The 23598-nt window shown below is 37.0% G+C and overlaps 1 protein-coding gene across 4 annotated transcripts in view; it reads right to left on the minus strand.

Annotated features, from left to right (window-relative positions):
- The window catches only part of TXNDC16 (thioredoxin domain containing 16), a 137173-nt gene that overhangs the window by 80960 nt on the left and 32615 nt on the right, over positions 1–23598 (minus strand). For all 4 annotated transcript variants that reach the window (XM_047862816.1, XM_047862814.1, XM_047862815.1 and 1 more), the window contains 3 exons: positions 17255–17376; positions 9637–9727; positions 5598–5748 (listed from right to left, as the gene is read on the minus strand). In XM_047862816.1, the coding sequence (XP_047718772.1) occupies positions 5598–5748; positions 9637–9727; positions 17255–17376 (364 nt within the window). The remainder of the gene's footprint in view (positions 1–5597; positions 5749–9636; positions 9728–17254; positions 17377–23598) is intronic.

Here is a 23598-nt window from a genome sequence, read left to right on the forward strand (position 1 = left end):
AATCAATAAATAAAATGTTATACATAACACCTCAAGAAGGGAGGTGGGTGTGGGGATGGGTTAAATAGGTGATGGGGATTAAGGAGTATACTTGTTGTGATAAACACCAAGTGATGTATGGAAGTGTTGAACCCCTGAAACTAATATTACATTGTATGTTAACTAACTAGAATGTAAATAAAAAGTTTTTTTAAGAATGCCAATATTCACAACATAGAAAAAAAGAAGGTAATCCTGACAAATACTACAACATGGATGAACCTTGAGGACATTATGCTAAGTGAAATAAGCCAATTACAAAAAGACAAATACTACATGATTCCACTTATATGAGGTCTCTAAAGTAATCCAATTCATAGAAACAGAAAGCAGAATGATTGCCAAGGCTGGAGAGATGGGGAAATGGGGAGCTGCTTCTCAATGGGTACAGAGTTTCATTCATTCAAGATGAAAAAGTTCTAGAGATCTGTTGTACAACAATATGCATAGAGTCAACAATACTGTTTTATACACTTATAAGAGGGTAAATTTATGTTATGTATTTTTGCCACAATAAAAAAAAGGAAATGGGGCAATAATGAAAGGAGCCAACACACTGCTATATATAATGCTGCACACTGCCACATGAGTCTTCAAGGAATAAGAGAAGCTAAATGAACAAACCATAATAGCATCCTTCTAATTACCTACAGAAAAGAGTAGGTTTAACTTAATTCAAGTGTCTTGAATCTGAGACAGAGAGCTTTGTCAGATGCACAAACAAAAAATTAACATTTTCAGATAAATTATACTACATTTTTATCTGTTTTTAAATATTTTATCAGATATTTGGACTTGAAGAGTCTCCTTGGTATCCAGATAAAAGCTTTATTTCTATATACCAGAATAAATTGAATCCAATATAGAGAAACCCATCAGCATCTAAAATGTTTTTGGTATTAGCCAACAGGACAATAACCAAATCATCTTCCTATCTATCTTCAACATTGGGAACCTTAAGAAGGCATCTAGGTAACTCCATACCTGCCAGAATGTCTCTTAATCAATTCAAGATTGAAACCCACTTAAAAATTCTATGTTCAAGATTTATTTTCAGTTTGTGAGGATTAAAATGACATGCCCACAACCTGATTATAAGACATAGTTGTGTTATATATCTACAATTAAGTATACAAGCACTCTATCTTCTTAATACACACACACACACACTCCCAATATTCACCTATTTTCATATGCTTAGAAGTGAAATAATAATGTCAATCATTGCAATGATCAAGCACACAAAAAGTCTGCAAAAAAGTCCAAATCCCAGTTTATAGTTTTATTAATGTTTACAGATAATGTAAACACATGAATTATCTCATATTCTGGACCCACAAGCCTAGGCTAGTTTACAAGACACCTTACTAATCATACAAAACCTAACTATGATTGAACCCCAAAAGCCTGTATATAGATTAATGTGGAAGACAATAAAGGAGGAATGGTTAAGAGAAATGTGAGAGGGGAGGATGAGCATCAGTGGGGTTGTGAGAAAATAAGAACAAAGTAAGAAACACTACCAAAGTAAACTACTACTAAGTCTTATTGTTAAGAACTTGTAAGAAGTAATTAAATTTAGGTACTAACTTCAAGGACCTCTCTACTGCCACCCCCATCCCCTGTTCTAGCTTGCTATACCATCAAAAGGCATAAACCAGGTACATCAAATCTTGTTCTAAGAGGTGTTTTCTGTCAGTGTTTGGCCTTTGTTTTTTAACCTCCAGTGTTTTCTCCAAGAACAAAAACAACCTCAAATACTGATGTAGCCAAATGTTTAAAATACCAAGATGGAAAAGTGACCAAACTAGCTCAGAACCCTTTATCATCTTCCCATTCCTGCAAGGGTAAGCTTTAGCCATCCCACCCAGAGTCTCAGGGAACCTTACATTAAGGCTTGTCTCCCTTTTCTGTACTTTGCATTCATTTGCTCTGTTCTGATGGGGACAAATCCACTAATCTGTGCTTTTGGACTGCCAAGGCTTTCTAGGCTGACACCAAGGTTTAGAGTTTAGAGGTTAAGAGTCTCTTATGGTTTGCCTCCCTCTCTGTAACTATTTTTTTTCTTCCCCCATGGTCTTCTGTTGTTTCTCAAATTCCATAAATGAGTGAAAACATATGAAATCTGTCTTTCTCTGACTGACTTATTTCACTTAGCATAATACCCTCCAGTTCCATCCATGTTGTTGCATATGGCAAGATTTCATTCTTTTTCATCGCTGAATAGTATTCCATTGTATATATACCCCATCTTCTTTATCCATTCATCAGTTGATGGAAATTTGAGCTCTTTCCATAATTTGGCTATTGTTGATAGTGCTGCTATAAACATTGGGGTATATGTGCTCCTATGAATCAGCATTTTTGTATCCTTTGGATACAATAGCACTAGTAGTGCTAATGCTGGGTTGTAAGGTAATTCTTTTTTTTTTAAGTTTATTTATTTTGAGAGAGAGTGAGTGGGGGAGGGGCAGAGAAAGAGGGAGAGAGAGAATCCCAAGCAGGCTCCACACTGTCAGTGTGCAGAGCCTGATGCAGGGCTTGAACTTACAAACCACAACATCATGACCTGAGCCAAAGTCAAGAGTCGGATGCTTAACCAACTGAGCCACACAGGCTGCCCTTAGGGTAATTGTATTTTTGATTTTTTGAGGAACTTCCACACTGTTTTCCAGAGTGGCTGTACCAGGAAACAAACTCCATTTTAGAAGGGACTTGGATTGACTAGTATTACTAGTAATTACTATTGGGTGAATAGTGGCTTGGAGCAGGGGCACCTGCTCTGCACAGTTCTAGGAGTGCCATTTACCTTGTTCTTTCTAGAATGTATGTTTCAGGAGCTGCCATTCACATATAATATAATACAAATGGTGTACATGGCATCGTGCTTTCAAGGAAGGCCACATTTCACTGAATACCAAGTCATTATGAAATCTTCAGAGTTTTTGTTTTTTAATGTCAAAACTAGCATTACAGGGGCACCTGGATGGCTCAGTCGGTTGAGCATCTGACTTCGGCTCAGGTCATGATCTCACGGTCTGTGAGTTCAAGCACATCAGGCTCTGTGCTGACAGCTCAGAGCCTGGAGACTGTTTCAGATTCTGTGTCTCCCTCTCTCTCTGCCCCTCGCTGGCTCATGCTGTGTGTGTTTGTGTCTCAAAAATAAACATTAAAAAAAATTTAAAAACTAACTTTCCATAATTTCTGATAAGTACATATAGTAAAGTGAAGTAAGACCAGAGAATTGCCTTCCTCATTATCTATCTTTAAAAAAAAACCAGTTTTAAAACAGCAAAACAAAACTAATAAGCAGAAACTTTAGGAATGGGACAGGACTTCAAGCCAGAATGTGGTAGTCAAAAAAGGAAATGCATATTTTTAGTAAAACTTGGGATTAGTTCTAGTCCTGCCTCAAAGAGCAAAAGTAGTACTGGTGAGTAGACAAAATCCTGAGAATTCTTAGTAATATTTCTGCATTGGGTAAGAAGGAAAGGAGTCTAGAGAGAACTCCTCTCTAGGAGGCTTGTGAAGAACTGAACGTGAGCTGGTGTCTTTCTCAGGGTTCTATGCTGAAATGGAAGATAAAACAAATTCAGGGGATATTCTCTCCAAGGAAGTAAGAAATATGCCCCCTCTGCCATGTGAAAGGAAAGGAAAAAGATTTATATACTGCTTTAAAAAAAAAATATTTGAAGGCAAAATCCAACCAAACAAAAACTGACTCAAAATAAACTCTGGAATGAAGCCAGTAAAACTGGGGCTGATAAACTCTGAATATATTTAAATGTAGAAGAAAAGCTTTTATAAGAGGAGGGAATTATAGTTACAAAATAAAATACAAGTATTATAAACCTTAAAAATTAAAAATAACACAAAACTAACAAAAATCAGAGGGGTAAGAGGAGGGCCGCCTGGGTGGCTCAGTCGGTTAAGTGTCTGACTTTGGCTCAGATCATGATCTCACAGATCGTGGGTTCGAGCCCCACGTGGGGCTCTGTGCTGACACCTCAGATCCTGAAGCCTGCCCCTCCCCCACTGGCACTCTGTCTCTCTCTTAAAAATAAATAAACATTAAAAAAATGAAAGAAGGGTAAGAGGAGCTAAGATGGAAATAAATATATTAACTTGATTTTCTCATTTTTCACAGCAAAAAGTAGATCAATTCTATCTAAAATGAAAATGTGTAGTTTTTAAAAAAAATAATTAATTTCTTAATGTTTTTCATAATCATTTTCAACATTCAAAACATTTCCTAAAGAGCCCACAAATGAACAAATGATATATCAAAATTTCCGTAATCCTTCTTTTCACATCACCTTCTTTTTCCTCTGCTGAATTCAAGTAAGAATATAAATTTCTTACTATAAAGTAGCACATACAATAGGATGTGTCTATTAATCCACACACCCACAGACACTATATGTATCTATATGGGTACAGACTGGTGTGATGGTCATCTGACATCTAATATTTCTTGAGTGCCAGGATTAGATGGCTTAAAAAATTTTTTTTATTTATATTTTGCCACACTGTTTGGATTATTTATAATACACATGCATCATTTTTATTTACAAAGGAAGTACTCAGTAAGAAGGCCTACTGAGGTTTTGTGCATGCTCAGGACAATCCTTCAAACTTTCAGAGAGAAAGGTCTGATGATCACCATCTCTATAAATTCTTCCCAGCTAGCACTAAGGAAAGTGGGGCACCAGAAATGCTATAGTCCAATATTTACCAACTTTTAAAGTAGCCATCAAAACATTCACAAAAGAAGTCTTTCCTAACCATGATATGATCTTTGTGATCTTGGAGTGGTTGCAGTTCATTATAACTACCACAGAGGGGGGCCTGGATGGCTCAATCACTTAAGCTGCTCACTCTTGATTTTGGCTCAGGTCCTGATCTAGATTCATGAGTTCGAGCCCCACATCTGGCTCCACACGATCTTCTTGGGATTCTCTCTCCCCCTCTCTCTCTGCCCCTTCCCTGCTCATGTTCTCTCTCTCTCTCTCTCTCTCTGAAATTAAAAAAAAAAAAAAAGAAATATTTATTTTAAAAAAAAACTACCACAGAATATTTCCACTTACACGAAGCTATATTTGGATTTCTTTTTTTTAAATTTTTTTTTTTTTCAACGTTTATTTATTTTTGGGACAGAGAGAGACAGAGCATGAACGGGGGAGAGGCAGAGAGAGAGGGAGACACAGAATCGGAAACAGGCTCCAGGCTCTGAGCCATCAGCCCAGAGCCTGACGCAGGGCTTGAACTCACGGACCGCGAGATCGTGACCTGGCTGAAGTCGGACACTTAACTGACTGCGCCACCCAGGCGCCCCTAGATTTCAATGCAACAATACTTCCAGGCATTAAAATATCATTTCATGAATATTATTCTATTCTACCTTTAATAAGTAGTTACTCATAAATCACCCTCAATGAGTATGTCCAAGGAAATGGGAAAAAATAGAGCACATCTAAATAAAATTTAGCATATCTATGGATGAAAACTTAATAAATTTTATGTATGAATTATCTAATATATTAAAGTAAGAAACATACCAGCAGAGGTGCTTCCATTGTCTTAATAAATCGATGAATGTTTAGTGTAGCCAGTGGCTGTTCCATCAGTGTTCTTCTACATTGCTGGGTCAAATCCAAAACTTGTTTACAATGAAAAAAGTAGAAATGTGCATTTTCTATGGCCTCAGTGCTGCAAATTAAAAATTAGGGACACAAGACAATACATGAAGAAGTTCAACGTATGATCTTTCTACCATCCAGAAAGACATAGTTCCAAGTATCTTTGTCTTTAAGTCTCATGCTATTGAATTACCTTTTTAGTAAAAATGTAAAACAGTAAAACAAAATAAAATGGACCTAAGCGAAAAAGAAGGTACAGTTTTTGAGTTGTATAAGCAACTTTTTTCCCTGAGCTCTTTAATACAGTAGTTTCTAAATTAGATTACAGGCAGGTCTACACAATTTTTTTTTTTTTAATAAAAGACTGTCACCTTGAGGACAAGGAGATTATCTTCAAATGTAGTTGCTTTTCTAGAACTATGCTAAATAAAGCCTTGTAACACAAATTTTCTAGGTTTAATTTAAACTCAAATCTGTTTTGAATAAACTTCAGCCAAAACATGCCTTAAGATAGAAACCATGTGACAGTTTGTGGGAGTTTGTGAGTTTGTATCTGAAATATTACAAAACTCAGCAAATATGGCTTATAATTTGAGTTCTGGCATCCTGTCAATATGACAATTCAAAGGTAAACTTATAGTGGGTAAGTAAGGTTTGCCAAAATTAAAATAACATTTTAAAAATCTCCATATGGCATTAGTAGGGTTTGGTAAAAACTGTAAATTTTTATTTTTAAAATGTTATTTCAATTCTTGATACATGCTTAAACTGAGATCTGAGGTTCACTGATTTCAAATTTAATGATAAACCAATTTCTAATAGATTTACTGATTAAAGAAATGATCACTCAAGGATTACTTAATGTGTACTAAATACAAAAGACTCAGATGAATAAGATAATTCAAATACTTGAGGGGCTTAGAATAAAGTGAATATATTTAGTTTTTTTAATGTAGTTTATAAGTGCTATAACATGCAGAGTGCTATGAGAAACAGAAATATTTCATTCTGCTTCAAGTCAGGGAGAAGAAAGAAAGGGAGAGGAAGATCACAGAGATTAAAAACAGAAAAGAAAAGAATGACTTCTCCAAGAAGATAAGACAAATGGGTACTTTAGACAAAGGAAATATATAGCCAAGACCCAATCAAAGTATGTAATTTTTTAAGGAGAACCCTAAATATACTGAAAGTAAAGTGCTGAAAGCAGGAAGACCCAGCTGAGGTTGGATCTCATATCATAACCTCTGAAATAATAAAATAATACTGGAAAATTACTGAATCAGAGATCATGGGTTGTAGGTAACCAAAAAGGTAGTGGGGGGGCTACTTATTGGAAGTGTAGAAGTATATACTACAGGATACAAGGAAAATTCAAGTAAGTGGATCAGAGAATGAACGTATAAATCTGAATAGCAAGAGTTCAAGGGACCTTCATTTTGCCATTAATACCTTTCAGCTCCCAACTCTCTCTATAATGACAACTCTCTCAGGGCGCCTAGGTGGCTCAGTCAGTTAAGCACTGACTTTGGCTCAAGTCATGATCTCACGGTTCATGAGTTTGAGCCCTGCATCAGGCTCTGTGCTGACAGCTCACAGCCTGGAGTCTGTTTCGGATTCTGTGTCTCCCTCTCTCTCTCTCTCTCTCTCTCTCTGCTCCTCCCCTGCTCATGCTCTTCCTCTCTCTCCTTCCAAAATAAACATTTATATATATATATATATATATATATATATATATATATATACATATATATATGTATATATATGTGTATATACACACACACACACACACACACACACACATATATGACAATTCTCTCTGCTTTACTTCTACATGGGCAAAACATTCCTATAAGCAAGAGAGCCAAAACACTGTATAGTTTAGTTTCTCCATGCTCAATTCCAAGTTCCCGAGAGGGGACCTAATTTGCTCAGATAAGCCAGTGGGCTGGCTGACCATGGATCAGATGGCCATCTCTGATTTAACTGACAGTGATAAATGGGGTGAGGGTGTAACATGTTTCTTGGTCTATACACAGATTCTTAAAGAAGGGAGTACGGGGAGGTAACAGAAACCCCTGGTGTTCCTATGGTATCTACCTCTTATACTACCTATCATGTACACCTCCCTTAACCAACATATAATTTCAAACAAATTCAGGCGCAATGTGCTATAACAACTAATATACTAGACTTATCCAGTGTTACAGCCCCAGCAACTAGAATAGTGCCTACCACACAGAAGGCATTCAATAAATATTTGTTGAGTAAAAGAATGAACAAAGGAAAAAAATGCATTCACCTCTCCTCTACTAAGAGACAACCCAAAGTCATAGCCAACTTCTTCATCTAGAAGTCATGCCATATGACTATTGTACTCTGAATCCACAGTACCTTCCTGTCATATCAGGTCTAGGTATGATCACTCACCATTTTGCTATCCATGAAAAAATGAGTATTCAAACATCTCCAATGCATCATACACTCAAAAGTATACAAAAGAAAAAAAAAGAATAACTGGATATCTTAAAATTCTCATTTTAAAAATAAGGGAAAGCAAAAACCCCTCCAGAACATTACCATGTTTAGCCATAGATCAGAAAATATACTATGTATATAGAATATCTTGCTGAACAGAATTTGTAAGATAAAATGACAGAACCTATATACATAATAAATAAATAACTTAATTTAAATTGCTAATAAACACCCCTCTATGTTTTAGGCATGTCACCTTTATTTACAACTATAAAGTTGAAAATAATAAATAAAGAAGCTAGTGACACACACAAAAAAGTATAAACAATTAACCCTCAGAAAAACTGTGGAGCTAGGATAGAACCGCCATGAGGTGAGAATAAGAAGGCTTCCCCCAGTCTACACTGGGAGTAGCAAACCAGCTGCTCATCGTTATCTCAAGACTCCATGACTTAGGGCAAAGCTCTGTGGTACCGTCAACACAAGTCTCAAATTGCTAAAAATATTAATTTTTATACAAACAGTAAACATGCATCAGAGTTTTATTTAACTCGTTAATAAGGGAACCAGCAGAATGACAATTCACGAACAGATTAATGTAAAAAGGAATACGAGCTAACTTTGTACAGAGTGGTAAAAACAGAACTTCTCTTCTCAGGAACTTAATTCTCTGCCTACCCACTCCTCTCAAAAAACCATTTCACTTAATCTGCTTTCTATGCTCTAACCTCTAAATTTACAAAGTTGTAAAATGTCTGGGGTTTAATTAATTGTGTATAGTATATCAAACAGTCACTGTTTTCTGAGAGGTTAGCAAGAGGGCTCATTAAAAACTCTTGCATGGTGTAAGTCACAGAATCACCATTTTGCTTGGCTTTGGGTTAATTTTCCTGACAAGCATTTTAAAGCCACATCTTTAAAATACATGGCTATTCCTTGTATCTGTAAGTACTAAAGAAAAGAAAAACTTCAACCCTAGGTTGCCCAGGCAAAAAGTCAAAAGAAGGTCTCAACCTAAAATTGTAAGCTAGAAACTAGACATGAAAAATAAAATATTTAAAACGTTCTGCTCAAAAACGGTACTTAAATATATTTAAGACCATTCTGACAAAATAACTTACAGAACTCTCAGAAAGAACTTCTGGAGCTTAGTTATGAAAGCTGTTATTTTATCACCTATCTGATCACTGTGGGAGATGTAATCCTAAAATACGCTTGGCCACTCATGGGATCACATCTTGTGGCTTATCCATTTTGACTTTGTTCACCTTAGCCTAATATCACCTCTGTATATTTAAAATCATTTTCAGACTGTAGAACAGCAGACAATAGTAATGAAGGGGATTTCTGGTTTCATTTATATATTCACATCTGCTTACAATTCCTTTCGGGTAAGTCCACAATGTGAGTCTGATGGAGATGTTGAGTAAGTAATGTAAAAGAAGCAAACTTAAAATTGTTCACATATGCCTCTTGTACTTACCCAATGCTTTCCAAAAGGGCAATTTCCGTGGTCAGGACAAACTGGTACGTGGTCCCATACACAAAAGCAGCTTCCATGACTGCTCTATGCTCTGAAGAAGAGATAAGGGAGTTGGGAGACATGAGGAGCCAGTTCGTGTGACTCTCTTCTGAATATTGCCCTACAGCCTTTTAGGCTCTATTATAAAGAAAAATCCCTTGTAGAGATCCCAGTTGGGAAAATGCAGGCAGTTAAAGCAGTTATGAAAAGTCTATTCTATTCAAGGAAAGAGAAGAGTTAAGAGGGAATAAAAGTGAGTTATACTTGAGAATATAACATATGACAAATCTGTACAGTTTCTTCCTTGTAGTGGGGGAGAGACTATGCATCTACCATCCGACTTTTATATATTTTAGATGTGTATATGCCTGCTTATTGTTTCTGGCTTGGTTATCTTTTAATCAAACTTATTCTTATATATAGCTCAAAAAGAAACAATTCCACAAAGCATATAAAGAAAAACAATAATTTCTCCCCATTTTCAATTCCCAAGAGACACCTGCTTTCAATTCTCTTTCTGTTTCTTTTGGTATTTACCTCCAAGTCTTTAAATGACATTCTCACACTCTTATTTCCTGATTTTTTTAAGTGTTATTGCTATTACCTATTGACTTCCCACTTTGGCAGATGACAAATTAGCTCTTTCCCAAAACCTCGCTTCACAAACATACATATTTCTATCCCCTCAATAATCCCAATATAGTTCTAATTTTTATTAGCTCAAATATCAGTATTTACATGGTTGTAACTCAGCAAATATTATTTACAAGTGAGACATAGGGTGTAAAATGAACATTTCTCTTTTCTTGAACAACTACCTTTTCCACTGGCTATAACTTTTTAATTTCTACTTAAATTTCTTTCTAAATTCTTCCACAACTGGCTAATGCTCTCAATACTCCAAACAGATCTGGCACACTATTGGCCTCCTCATCCTGGAGACATTTCTGCACAGCCTTCTGGTTTGCTGCAATGTAGACTACTGCAACTTGATGTGCTGCATGGCTTTCATCCTGGGAACTCACTTCGTCATCATCCTAGGAATTCTCTTACTCTTTCTCTTGTGTTGGGTCCTTTGGCCTGTTACCCATATCTTCTTTCTTTTTTTTAAATATGATTTATTGCCAAATTGGCTAACATACAGTGTGTACAGTGTGCTCTTGGTTTTGGGGGCAGATTCCCATGGCTCACCGCCTACATGCAACACCCACTGCTCATCCCAAGTGCCCTCATCAATGCCCATCACCCATTTTCCCCTCCCCCGCCCCCCATCAACCTCCAGTTTGTTCTCTATATTTCAGAGTCTCTTATGATTTGCCTCCCTTCCTCTCTGTTTATAACTATTTTTTCCTCTTCCCTTCCCCCATGGTCTTCTGTTAAGTTTCTCAAGTTCCACATATGAGTGAAAACATATGATATCTATCTTTCTCTGACTTATTTCACTTAGCATAATACCTTCCAGTTCCATCCACGTTGCTGCAAATGGCCAGACTTCATTCTTTCTCATTGCCAAGTAGTATTCCATTGCGTGTGTGTGTGTGTATGTATGTATGTATATGTATGTGTGTATATATATATATACATATATGTATGTATATATATATATGTATACATATATATATATATCACATCTTCTTTATCCATTCATCAGTTGATGGACATTTGGGCTCTTTCCATAATTTGGCTATGGTTGAAAGTGCTGCTACAAATATTGGGGTACATGTGCCCCTATGAATCAGCACTCCTGTATCCTTTGGATAAATTCCTAGTAGTGCTATTCCTGGGTCATAGGGTAGTTCTATTTTTAATTTTTTGAGGAACCTCCATACTGTTTTCCAGATTGGCTGCACCAGTTTGCATTCCCACCAACAGTGCAAGAGGGTTCCCGTTTCTCCACATCCTCACCAGCGTCTGTTGTTTCCTGAGTTGTTAATTTTAACCACTCTGACCAGTGTGAGCTGGTTATCTCAGTGGGGTTTTGATTTGTATTTCCCTAACGATGAGTGAGGTTGAGCATCTTTTCATGTGCCTGTTGGCCATCTGGATATCTTCTTTGGAAAAGTGTGTCTATTCATGTCTTCTGCCCATTTCTTCACTGAATTATTTGTTTTTCAGGTGCTGAGTTTGGTTAAGTTCTTTATAGATTTTTTTATACTAACCCTTTATATGATATGTCATTTGCAAATATCTTTTCCCATTCCATCTGTTGCCTTTTAGTTTTGTTGATTGTTTCCTTTGCAGTGCATAAGTTTATCTTGATGAGGTCCCAGTAGTTCATTTTTGCTTTCAATTCCCTTGCCTTTGGAGATGTATCGAGTAAGAAATTGCTGCGGCTGAGATCAAAGAGGTTGTTGCCTGCGTTCTCCTCTGGGGTTTGATGGTTTCCTGTCTCACATTTAGGTCCTTCATCCATTTTGAGTTTATTTTTGTGTATGGTGTAAGAAAGTGGTCCAGTTTCATTCTTCTGCATGTTGCTGTCCAGTTCTCCCAGCACCATTTACTAAAGTGACTGTCTTTTTTCCATTGGATACTCTTTCCTGCTTTGTCAAAGATTAGCTGGCCATACATTTATGGATCCATTTCTAGGTTCTCTATTCTATTCCATTGATCTATGTGTCTGTTTTTGTGCCAATACCATACTGTCTTGATGATTACAGCTTTGTAATAGAAGCTAAAGTCCAGGATTGTGATGCCTCCTGCTTTGGTTTTCTTTTTTCAAGATTACTTTGGCTATTTGGGGTCTTTTGTGGTTCCATACAAATTTTAGGATTGTTTGTTCTAGCTTTGAGAAGGCTGCTGGTGCAATTTTGATTGGGATTGCATTGAATGTGTATATTGCTTTGGGTAGTACTTACATTTTAACAATACTTATCCTTCCAATCCATGAGCATGGAATGTTTTTTCATTTCTTTGTGTCTTCTTCAATTTCCTTCATAAGCTTTCTATAGTTTCCAGCACATAGATCTTTTAAATCTTTGGTTATGTTTATTCCTAGGTATGTTATGGTTCTTGGTGCAATTGTCAATGGGCCAGTTTCTTTATTTCTCTTTCTGTTGCTTCATTATTGGTGCATAGAAATGCAACCGATTTCTGCACATTGATTTTGTACCCTGCAACTTTGCTGAATTCATGTATCAGTTCTAGCAGTCTGATGGTGGAGTCTTTCAGGTTTTCAGGTAGAGTATCATGTTGTCTGCGAAAAGTGAAAGTTTGACTTCTCTGCCGATTTTGAGGTCTTTTATTTCATTTTGTTGTCTGATTGCTGATGCTAGGACATCCAACACTATGTTAAACAACAGTGGTGAGAGTGATATCCCTGTCATGTTCCTGATCTCAGGGGGAAAGCTCTCAGTTTTTCCCCATTGAGGATGATATTAGCTGTGGGCTTTTCACATATGTCTTCTATGATGTTTAGGTATGTTCCTTCTATCCCGACTTTCTTGAGGGTTTTTATTAAGAAAGGATGCTGTATTTTGTCAAATACTTACTCTGCATCTATTGACAGGATCACATGGTTCTTACCCTTTCTTTTATTAATGTGATGTATCACACTGATTTGCAAATATTGAACCAGCCCTGCAGCCCAGGAATGAATCCCACTTGATCATGGTGAATAATTCTTTTTATATGCTGTTGAATTCAACTTGCTAGTATCTTGTTGAGAATTTTTGCATCCATTCTCGTCAGGGATATTGGCCTGTAATTCTCCTTTTTAGTGGGGTCTCTGTCTGGTTTGGGAATCAAGGTAATGCTGGCTTCATAGAATGAGCCTGGAAGCTTTCCTTCCATTTCTATTTTTTTGGAACAGATTGAGAAGAATAGGTATTAACTTTGCTTTAAATGTCTGGTAGAATTACCCCTGGGAAGCCATCTGTCCCGGGACTCTGGGAGATTTTTGACAACTGATTCAATTTCTTCACTAGTTATGGGTCTGTTACCCACATCTTCTTAACTGTTTTGCTCCCTTGCTCCCATTCTCTACCACCTTCCTGTGAGAGGATATAGGAAATACACATTTTGCGAACTTACACTTCTGAAAGGGTCCTTATTCTATACTGTAACTAACTGTAGTTGTCTGCATATTGAATTCTAGGTTCAAGTAATTTCCCCTAAGAATTTCGATAGCATTGCTCCATTTTCTTCAGTTTCTAGGGCTGCAACTAAGAGGACAAATGCCATTCTGATGCTTAATCCTTTAAATGTATACACTCTTTCATTATTTCTGGAACATTTTAGAACAGTGTTAGTTCCCAATATTCTGAAACTGCATAATAAGATGCTTTGGTGTGGCAAAGCATTCATCCATTCATCCGTTACGCTGGGATTCAGTGAGCCCTTTCAGTTTGGAAGCTCAAATCCTTCAGTTCTGGGAAATATTTTCAAAGTATTTATTTGAAATATTTCTTCCTTTTCATTTCATTTTCCCTTTTTTCCTCACTGCCATTTCCAGGCAGTCATCTTCTTCTTCCCCGTGGATCTTCTACCATTTGAGTCAATTATCATCAGAGTATTCCCCTCACCATTCTGCCTTTGAGTGGTAGATGACCACCCACCCAGAGACAACTCCCCTCATTACATACACACACACACACACACACACACACACACACACACACACACACAAAATTGGCTTCTGTCACACTGTTACTCTCTCCAATACTACTCCCATTATAATCCTTTGTGATTTTATTATCCCCATAGATGATCCTTGCAAAATCCTAGCCTCTCAGTCTTTGGTCTTCTCTAGACACTTCAGTGATCTCTCTTCAAATCTACCTTAACCACTCACTGCTATGATCTTACTCCAGGCCTTGTAATAACCCAATCACTGCAAACCCCTCCAAAATCTCAGTGTCTAGCATCCCCAGCACTACCTCTTCCCTCCATAAATACACACACCCCTCCATCTCAAAGTTACTCTGTCTAGTACATAATCCTCCAGGAACTACAGTCTTACCATTTTCACTGTCCTTCACTCCTTCAAGTCTTCTCTTCCCTCTTAACCCAGCTTACATTCCATGGTCAGTCTTTATATAATCACTCCCCTGCCTGTCTGGCTAAAACACAATCCAGGTTAAATCAGCCACTCTGCCTATTCTGTACTTACACCTATAAAAGTAAACATGGCTGGAGGGGGCAAAAACCAAAAAACCTGTAAGCATCACCATAATACTGATCTCACTTTAGATTACTGATATCAACTCTTATTGCTGCCTAGCAACCATTCTTTATTTTCAGGCCTTCTAAAACAACTATTTAATCTCTTCTCTCCTCAAGCTATCTGATGATTTTATTTCTAGTTCACTGAGAAAACACAGCCAATTAAAAAAGCAAAACCAAAGAAACTTCCATAAGCATTATATTTATCTACCCACTTAAAATTGAGGCCCATATTCTTTGTCTTCCCTCCTTTTACCACAGATGAATTTTCTGTGCTCCCAACAAAGAACCAACCCTCCCCTCATTCACTAGATTCAATCCCCTCTTGTCTACTCAGAGATGTTGCTTCAGTAATTCTCCCCACTTTTTCCTCCATGCTGTATTTACCCCTTCCTACTGGATCTTTCTTGTCAACATACAAATATGTTTCTTAAGAAATTCTTCACTTGACCCACATACTCTTCCAACCACTGCCCCATTTTTCGAGAAATTTCTCTAATGAGTCTCCATATTCACAGTCTCCAGTTGCTTTCTACCTATTCTCTTGTATCCCCATTAGGCATTTACCCTTAGCACTCTACAGAAACTTGTCAAGGTCACTAACAAATTCCATACTAAGAATGGCCAATAGGCAGCTCTTATCTTAAGTAACCCTTCAGCATCATTGACACAACTGTTGCTATCTCTTCCTCAAGATCTTATCTTTGCTTACAGGGCATCTCTACTACACAGTCCATTCCTTCCCTTTACTGGTTCCTTCTCACTTCAGTGACCTGTAAATGTTGACAGATCTAAACAGTTCAGTCTTCTCTTTTCCATCTAGGATCATTTGCTTTGTGATCTCTTCTGGTCTCACAACTTTATCTCCCAAATTTATAACCCTAGTGTATATCTCTACCATCAAATGCAGATTAGTAATATCCAGCTACCTTGCTGATATCTCTTCTTGGGCGTATAAAGGGTATTTCACAAGCATGATGTCCAAAAAGTCTAGAGCTTCCTCTCCAAACTATTTCCAATCTTCCCCACCTCAGTTATCAGCAATTTCACCTTTAAAGTAACTCAGGCTAAAACCCCAGAGCCACCCTTGTCACTGCTATTTCTCCCTCACTCGGAATCTAGTATGTCAGAAAATTCAGTTAGTCCTACATCCAAAATACTGCTAGAATTCAAATTTATTGCCACCTCCACTGCTCACACCCTGGTCCAAGCCACCCACCATCATCTTTCGCCTGCCTTATTGGAATAACTACCTAATTTTCCTTCCTTATTCTACTGTTGCTACTTCCAGTCTATTCCAAACATAGAAGTCAGATTGATCCTGTTAAAATATACATCAGGGAGTTCTGGTTCCACTGTAGCAATGTAAACCCTCTCTAGCTCATCCCTCTCACTGAGGACAAATAAAAACTATGAACAGTAACCTGAAAACCCTGAAATGTAAACAAAAACAGGCTGACTGTAGAGTATTATTTTACAAGTATATTAAATTCAGTGGCATGCTATGTAGCCATCAAGCTTTATGTTGATAAAAATTGTGATTTCCAGGGTGCCTGCGTGGCTTAGTCAGTTGAGCAGCTGACTTTGGCTCAGGTCATTATCTCACAGTTTGTGGGTTCGAGCGCCACATCAGGCTCTCTGCTGTTAGCGCAGAACCCACTTTGGATCCTCTGTTCCCCTCTCTCTTTGCCCCTCCCTCTTTCTCTCTCTCTCTCTCTCTCTCTCTCTCAAAAATAAACATTTTTTAAACAGTGATTTACAATAAATGATTTTATTTCCTAGAGCATATGTGATTTTTAAAATATCTTTAACATTTTATATTAACATGATCAAGTTACAACCATTAACAAATAAAAGTCCTGAAAGCATAACTATACTTTGTTCATGTTTATAAACTTCTTTACTACAAAATTATATATTAATGCTCAAGATGATGCTGTTAGAACTATACATTTTTTTTTAAATCAGGAAAAAGTCATAAATGGTATATATTAAAAAAGAAAAGCATTTAGTCAACATTTATCAAATACTATAGACTACTATACCAGGTACCATGAGGACTATAAGGAAATAAAAATAGTAATTAACACTTCCAGAACACTACTATACGCCAGGAAATATTTTAATTATTTGAATTCATTTGGTCCTCACAATAACACTAAAAGGTAGGCACAAATTATTTTCACCATTTTACTGATTAAAAAGCCTAAAGTTACATTAAGTTGTCCAAGGTCATACTGTAAGTTGTCGGGACAGGGTATCTAACCTAGGCAATCTGGCTCCAGGGTTTTTTTCAACCACGATACTATGCTGCTTGTTTAAAGAAAGAAAACATACTAGTAAGGATGTCATTTTAAGTCCTTCAACATTCTCAGAGAAGTGTAGAGGCACAACAAAGATTAAAAGAAAAGCTCAATACCTGGTGTTCCGATGGCTCTTACATATGAGAATGCAATGTTTGCTTTTCCTTTCAGGGAATTTTCTATGTTCTGTAGGTCTTCCAGGGTGGTAATATATTTTACTTCATTAAAAAGAAGAGCACTGAAATAAACAGAGATGTAATTTGTAGAAAAATCTGATATATAGTTATCTAACATATATTTTGAGTAAGTTAAAGAACCTAATCAAAAAAAGAAACTTAATAATTGAACAAATTATCAGTAGTAAGAACCTAAGCATTTTAATACTGATTTAAAATCACTCAATCATTTGTCCCTGTGAACATCAACCAGGAACAGTTGTGAGAAATGGTGCTCATTCTCCACCCAAACCACCTTAATATATTTAAGGTGTATTCACTAACATCCCACTCTGGTCAAAGAATCCCTTACAAATCTCTAAGCCTTGAACACATTTCAGCCCTTTACACATCTAAACTGAAGGTTTCTTTTCAGAGAGTATAAGGCTCTGCATGACCTACTTCTCCCAACTCTGTACTGTTTTACCATTCCTCAGGTCTACATACTTTTGGCACACCTGAGGGCCCTTGCACACACAATTCTTGTTGCTGAAGACTATTCCCTCTGCTCCTTCTCACATATCTGGTCTCAGTTTAAATATCATTGCCTCAAAGAAACCATCCCTGTTGGTGCTATGTAAGTAGGTCTGTAGCATTTTCTCTTTAATTTACATTATCTGATCCTTCCTAGTTCTTATCGCAATTTATAATTGCTTATATATTTATTTACTTGCTTATCCCTGCCTTTCTTATTGAACTGTTTCCTTCTTTCATCAGGACCTTGCATATTTTATCACTATATCCACAATAACTTAGAATAGAACATAGTACACTAAGTAAACAATATTTGTTGAATGCATGAAAGAAAAAACAAGGTGGGAATTATTTATTCTCATTCATTTGAAGAAGTGCAAATCCAAAACAGAAAAAGAGCTTACTTACTCAAAAATACATTTATGGAATTGAGGAGCCAGGAACAGAACATAAAACAGGTCTCTTCATTCCTAATTCAATGATCTTTCCACTTGACCATAATTCTTCCAAATCATCTTTTCAGTGTATAGATCAGACTAATTAGTCACATTTCTTCATCCAAAAGAATCTCCTTTTTAAATTTTCCAGTTCTGTATAAATTATCCATAGCAACTCATTCCACTTAATCCCCGTGTGTGTGTGTGTGTGTGTGTGTGTGTGTGTGTGTGTGTGTGTATTTTTGTTAGGCTAAACTTAAAGAATTTTTTTAAATTGTCCCATGTTCATGTACTTATAAACTATTTCCAATAGATTAGTCAACCATGGTTTCTTCTTAAGGAAAACATGGTACTTTCTGCTTACACAACAGTTCTCAAACTTTTTGGTCTCAGGATACTTTTGTACCTTTAAAAATCACTGAGCCCCTCAAAGAGCTTTTGTTTATGTAGGTTATATCTATTTATAGTAATTAAATTATAAATTAAATAGAAGTTAAAATAGAAATTAAAACAGCAATTTAAAAATATTTGTTATTTATTGTAAAAATAATAAACACCACTGCATAGTAACACTTTATTTTAAAATAACTAAATTTTCCAAAACAAAAGAAAAAGTCGGTGATAAGAGTAGCATTGTTTTACATTTTTGCAAATCTCTTTAATATCTGGATTAACATAAGACAGCTGGATTCCCATATCTGCTTTTTCACTCAATCTGTTGTGACATCATACAGTATATCATATAGACTCTGAAAACTGAATTCATAAGAGAATGAAAATGAAAAAGGCAAATAATGTCTTAGTATTATTATAAAACTATTACTTTATGCGTACCCTGAAGTAAGTACCCTAAATTACACTGGCTTACATCTACATTATAGATTTCTTCAATTTAAAAAAATTTTAACATTTATTTATTTTTGAGACAGAGAGAGACAGAGCATGAACGGGGGAAGGTCAGAGAGAGAGGGAGACACAGAATCTGAAACAGGCTCCAGGCTCTGAGCAGTCAGCACAGAGCCCGACGCGGGGCTCGAACTCACATACCGCGAGATCGAGACCTGAGCCGAAGTCGGACGCTTAACCGAATGAGCCACCCAGGCGCCCCAATTTCTTCAATTTTTTAAAAGAAATGTAAAACTTGATATTCTGTAATTGCCAGGGCTCTTTTTTTTTTTTAATTTTTACAGTTTTTTAAAGTTTATTTATTTATTTTGAGAGACAGAGAGAGAGTATGAGTGGGGGGAAGGGGCAGAGAGGGAGAATCCCAAGCAGGCTCCATACACTCAGTGCAGAGCCCCTGTGGGGCTCAAATTCACAAAACCATGAGCCACCCAGGCTTCCCTCTTGTTTTGTCTTTAAAAGAAATATTTAGAAGGCATTACTCACTATATGCTAGATATTTTCAAGTTTTCATTTAAATTTAAATCCTCAATGGCATTATTTAAATATTATTTATTACACGCACACACATGAACACACACAAAAAACAGTTTGAGGGATTAAGTAACTTGTGGAGGTCATAGTGACAGTCACTGGTAGAGCTGAGATTCAAACTCAGGTCTTCTGGCACTAAGGCCAAACTGTGCTATTATTGACCACTCATAAATGGGAAACCAGGTGAAAAGGGAGGTATCTAATGAATAGTAAGGGAGTCTTGGTGGCAATTTGGGTTTTTTGCCGCTTATACATTTTAGCTAGCCTGTCCAGAATTACCTTTGAGACATTTCAGTCTGTGGGGAGGTGCCATCTAGTGAACTTAACTGAGCTACCATGGAAACTGTAAGCCTGGAAATTACATCTGCCCATTCACCTTTATTGCTCTAGCAACTCTAATCCATTTGCTTCAAAAACCGTATCTGGGAGTAGAAATCCCCCTAACCTTGCTTCTCAACAAAACTGGCAACTATAAATTAACAAAAGTCAACATTTGGGGGGCACCTACCACATGTCAGGCATAGTACTAAGCACTCCATGGTAATGGTAATTTTATCAGTTTGGGAACTGACCAGCTCTGAACTCCTCTCTTTTGCTTTGGGGATTTACAGTTTTCTATGTATTCAAGTCCCTCCCACGCACACACATCAAAAGTTAATGATGTCATAAACTTGCTCTTCTAGGCTTCCTGCTGCAAGGCATGGCCATAAGACCCAGGATCACTTACCTAACATTCTGGACCAGAAGCCAGTGATGTAAAGTATACGGGACAGTATAGAATTATTTCAAGAGGCAACATAGCAACAGTCAGCTTTAAATGACAGGGGCGCCTGGGTGGCTCAGTCAGTTAAACATCTGAGTCTTGATTTCGGCTCAGGTCATGATCTCCCAGTTCATGGGATCAAGCCCCACGTCAGGCACTGTGCTGAAAGTGCAAAGCCTGCTCAGGATTCTCCCTCTCTCTCTGCCCCTCCTTGCTGGTGCTTTCTCTCTCCCACTCAAAATTAATAAACCTTTTTTAAAAATGTTAAAAGCAGGAATGACAACAGTATCAATGACAGCCCCAGCACAGGTGACACAGGCTGTGGCATCTGACACTCAGCAGTAATGCAGCAGGTCATCCCCAGACTAGTTGTGTATCATGCTTTGACTATAATTTAGAGCCGTATTAAGTCTGAGTTCAGTTCTCCAGCCCTTCTAGTGAGCCTGAGATTTCCTATATCCACTCCAAATCCTTTTCTGCTTAAGCCAGTCAGACCCAGATTCAGAGGCTTATAACTAAAAACACTCAGAAATGCACTCAGTCTTGCTTAATTTTCATAGCAACCATCTGAGATCAGTACTATCATTAACTCCATTTTGCAGATAAGGTCATGGGGCTTAGAGAGGTTACCTTGCCTAATGTCCCAAAGCTCATTAAGTAGTCATTATCCATGAGATAATAATAACCAAAACTAATGACATTCATAATCTAATGATCTCCATGATTGTTTCCCAGTGGCTTCCTAACTTTAATAAGTTTTTAATGTTAATTTCCAGAATATGGGGACATCGAAGGATCTCTAGGATCCATGCATAAGCCTGTGCTCTTTCATTCAAGTCACAAAGAGGAGAAAACTGACAGAAATGGGTAAAAGGAAAAGTCTGTCTTGGCATTTCCTTGTTTAATGATGGGGTAAAACAGCCTGCTCTGACCTGGGCGCTCTCCCTGCTCTAGAAAGGCATTCCTTTTGCTTGGCATTCTTTTCCGGACACCCTCCTATCACAACCATTGGGTACATAAAATATATAACCCAGAACTGAATGGGTGTCAAAAAAAAAGAAAGAAAGAAAGAAAGAAAGAAAGAAAGAAAGAAAGAAAGAAAGAAAAACTGAAGAGTCTATTTGACCCTGCTTTTGGAGCAGCAGGCATTCAGCCTTTTTTTTTGGCAAAAAGACTATTTTTACATTATGTTTCTGTCATTACTCAGATTCTAAAATGCCAGTAAAAAAGGGAATATTCTCTTCTATTTTCCCATACCAAAATCCCTGTGACAAAAAAAAAATTTTTTTTTTTTTTTAAAGAAAAGAGGGGCGCCTGGGTGCCTCAGTTGGTTAAGTATCTGACTCTCGATTTTGGCCCAGGTCATGATCCCCCGGTTCATGAGTTCCAGACCCGCATCAGACTCCCTGCTGACAGCATGGAGTCTGCTTGTGATTCTCTCTCTCTCTCTCTCTCTCTCTCTCTCTCTCTCTCTCTGCCCCTTCAGTGCACACTTTCTGTCTCAAAATAAATGAACTTTAATAAAAAAAGAAAAAAGAAAAAAGAGAGGAGGAGGGGAAGGAGGGAAAACAACACAGGGAGAAGAACAAATTATACAACCTTCTAATCCTCATTTGAGATTATAGTGCCTTAATCTCCTATACCTCACTTGACCTCCCTCACACTGGTTAGATACATGATATTCTCAATCAACAAATAAATATTAGTTGCTACTTTAACTTTATTTTTCTAAATATTACCCCTTTTCATCCAAAAACTGGGAGTAAAATTTTCCTCATGTAATTATCAAACCACTGAATTCCACGAGATTTAACTATGTATATTTTAGAAACCATGGCTAAGAACTTCTACAATATAAATCCCAATACTCATTCTTAATATAAGTTGTGTTTATTTTGCAAATTGGTATCATTTTCCATATGGTTCAAAACACAAGGAACCAAAAAGTTAACAGTCTACCAACAACACCTTCCCCCAATCCCAGCTCCCCCATTCCATTCCTGTCAACCTGTATTATCAGTTTCCTGCGAACCTTCAGTATCTGTGCCATATACATATAAGCCATAAACATATATTTATATATGCCCCTTTTAGAAGACAATCCTCCCTGGATTTCTCAGTGTTCCTACACAGTCCAAGTCTCCTGCAGATGAAACCTGCCTGGCAGGATATGACGTTGGAAACTGTCTCCTCAGCACCTTCTAAGCTAGTCTCCTTTCCTTAGAAGCCATCAGCTCCCATTCAAAGAGCTATAAAACCTTTCCTATCTTCCCTGGAGCCAAAGAGAAAAATTTAGGGACAGAAACCTCCTTCTCCTGCCCCAGAGAGGATTTGTTAACTTTCAGAGAAAAAGATAAGCCTAGCACTCAATCTCCAGAAGGAAATATTAGATGTTCCAGCTCCTATAGAAGCTCAGAGAGTCATAATTTCTGAGTTCTCCTCCAAACCTTACTATCAGTACAGGTGTAAGCATATGGTTCTTACTTTACTGCTCTGTGGAGAACTGGGTAGAGGGACTTAGCACTACCATGCTACCCTGGCTGCTATCACTGTTGAGGGGTCTGATTGCTGATTCAGAGGGCTGGTGTTTCTGCAATTATATACCCAAGCAGGGTAACATGTGAGACCCTTCAGAGTTCTGGACTTAATACCTGCTATCTTACACACATGCAGCTGTATGATACTCTAAACACTTGGTTTATTTGACTTAATACATCCTGAAAAAATCAAGGCAAGAAAATTTTAATAGATCAATATGTCAGTATATTTTTAACCAATGATATTTTAGGAATGTTTTAAATATCTTACCAAAAACATACTTAACTGGCAATAAATGGTCTAAAATATAGAATTCTTTAACTATTTTGTGTCAAGCTTACCCTAACTTTATACCTGTTATTCTATTTTTAGATTTTTACTAACTTAGTCTTTTTCTCAATTGCAATTTTCCTATATTAAAAGAATAAAAAGTTAGCTAAAACCTTGATCTCTCTTTCTGCCAAAGAAGCAAAGTCAAATATAATAGCAGATCACTGGTCTCAATCAAAACACTCTACATAAAGAACAAATTAAAATGCTTTGAAGAAAAAAATATCATGGTTACACCTTTTTAAAAAGCAAGCCAAATAAAACAT

The sequence above is a fragment of the Prionailurus viverrinus genome, chromosome B3 (assembly GCF_022837055.1).
Source record: "Prionailurus viverrinus isolate Anna chromosome B3, UM_Priviv_1.0, whole genome shotgun sequence".
Taxonomy (NCBI): domain Eukaryota; kingdom Metazoa; phylum Chordata; class Mammalia; order Carnivora; family Felidae; genus Prionailurus; species Prionailurus viverrinus.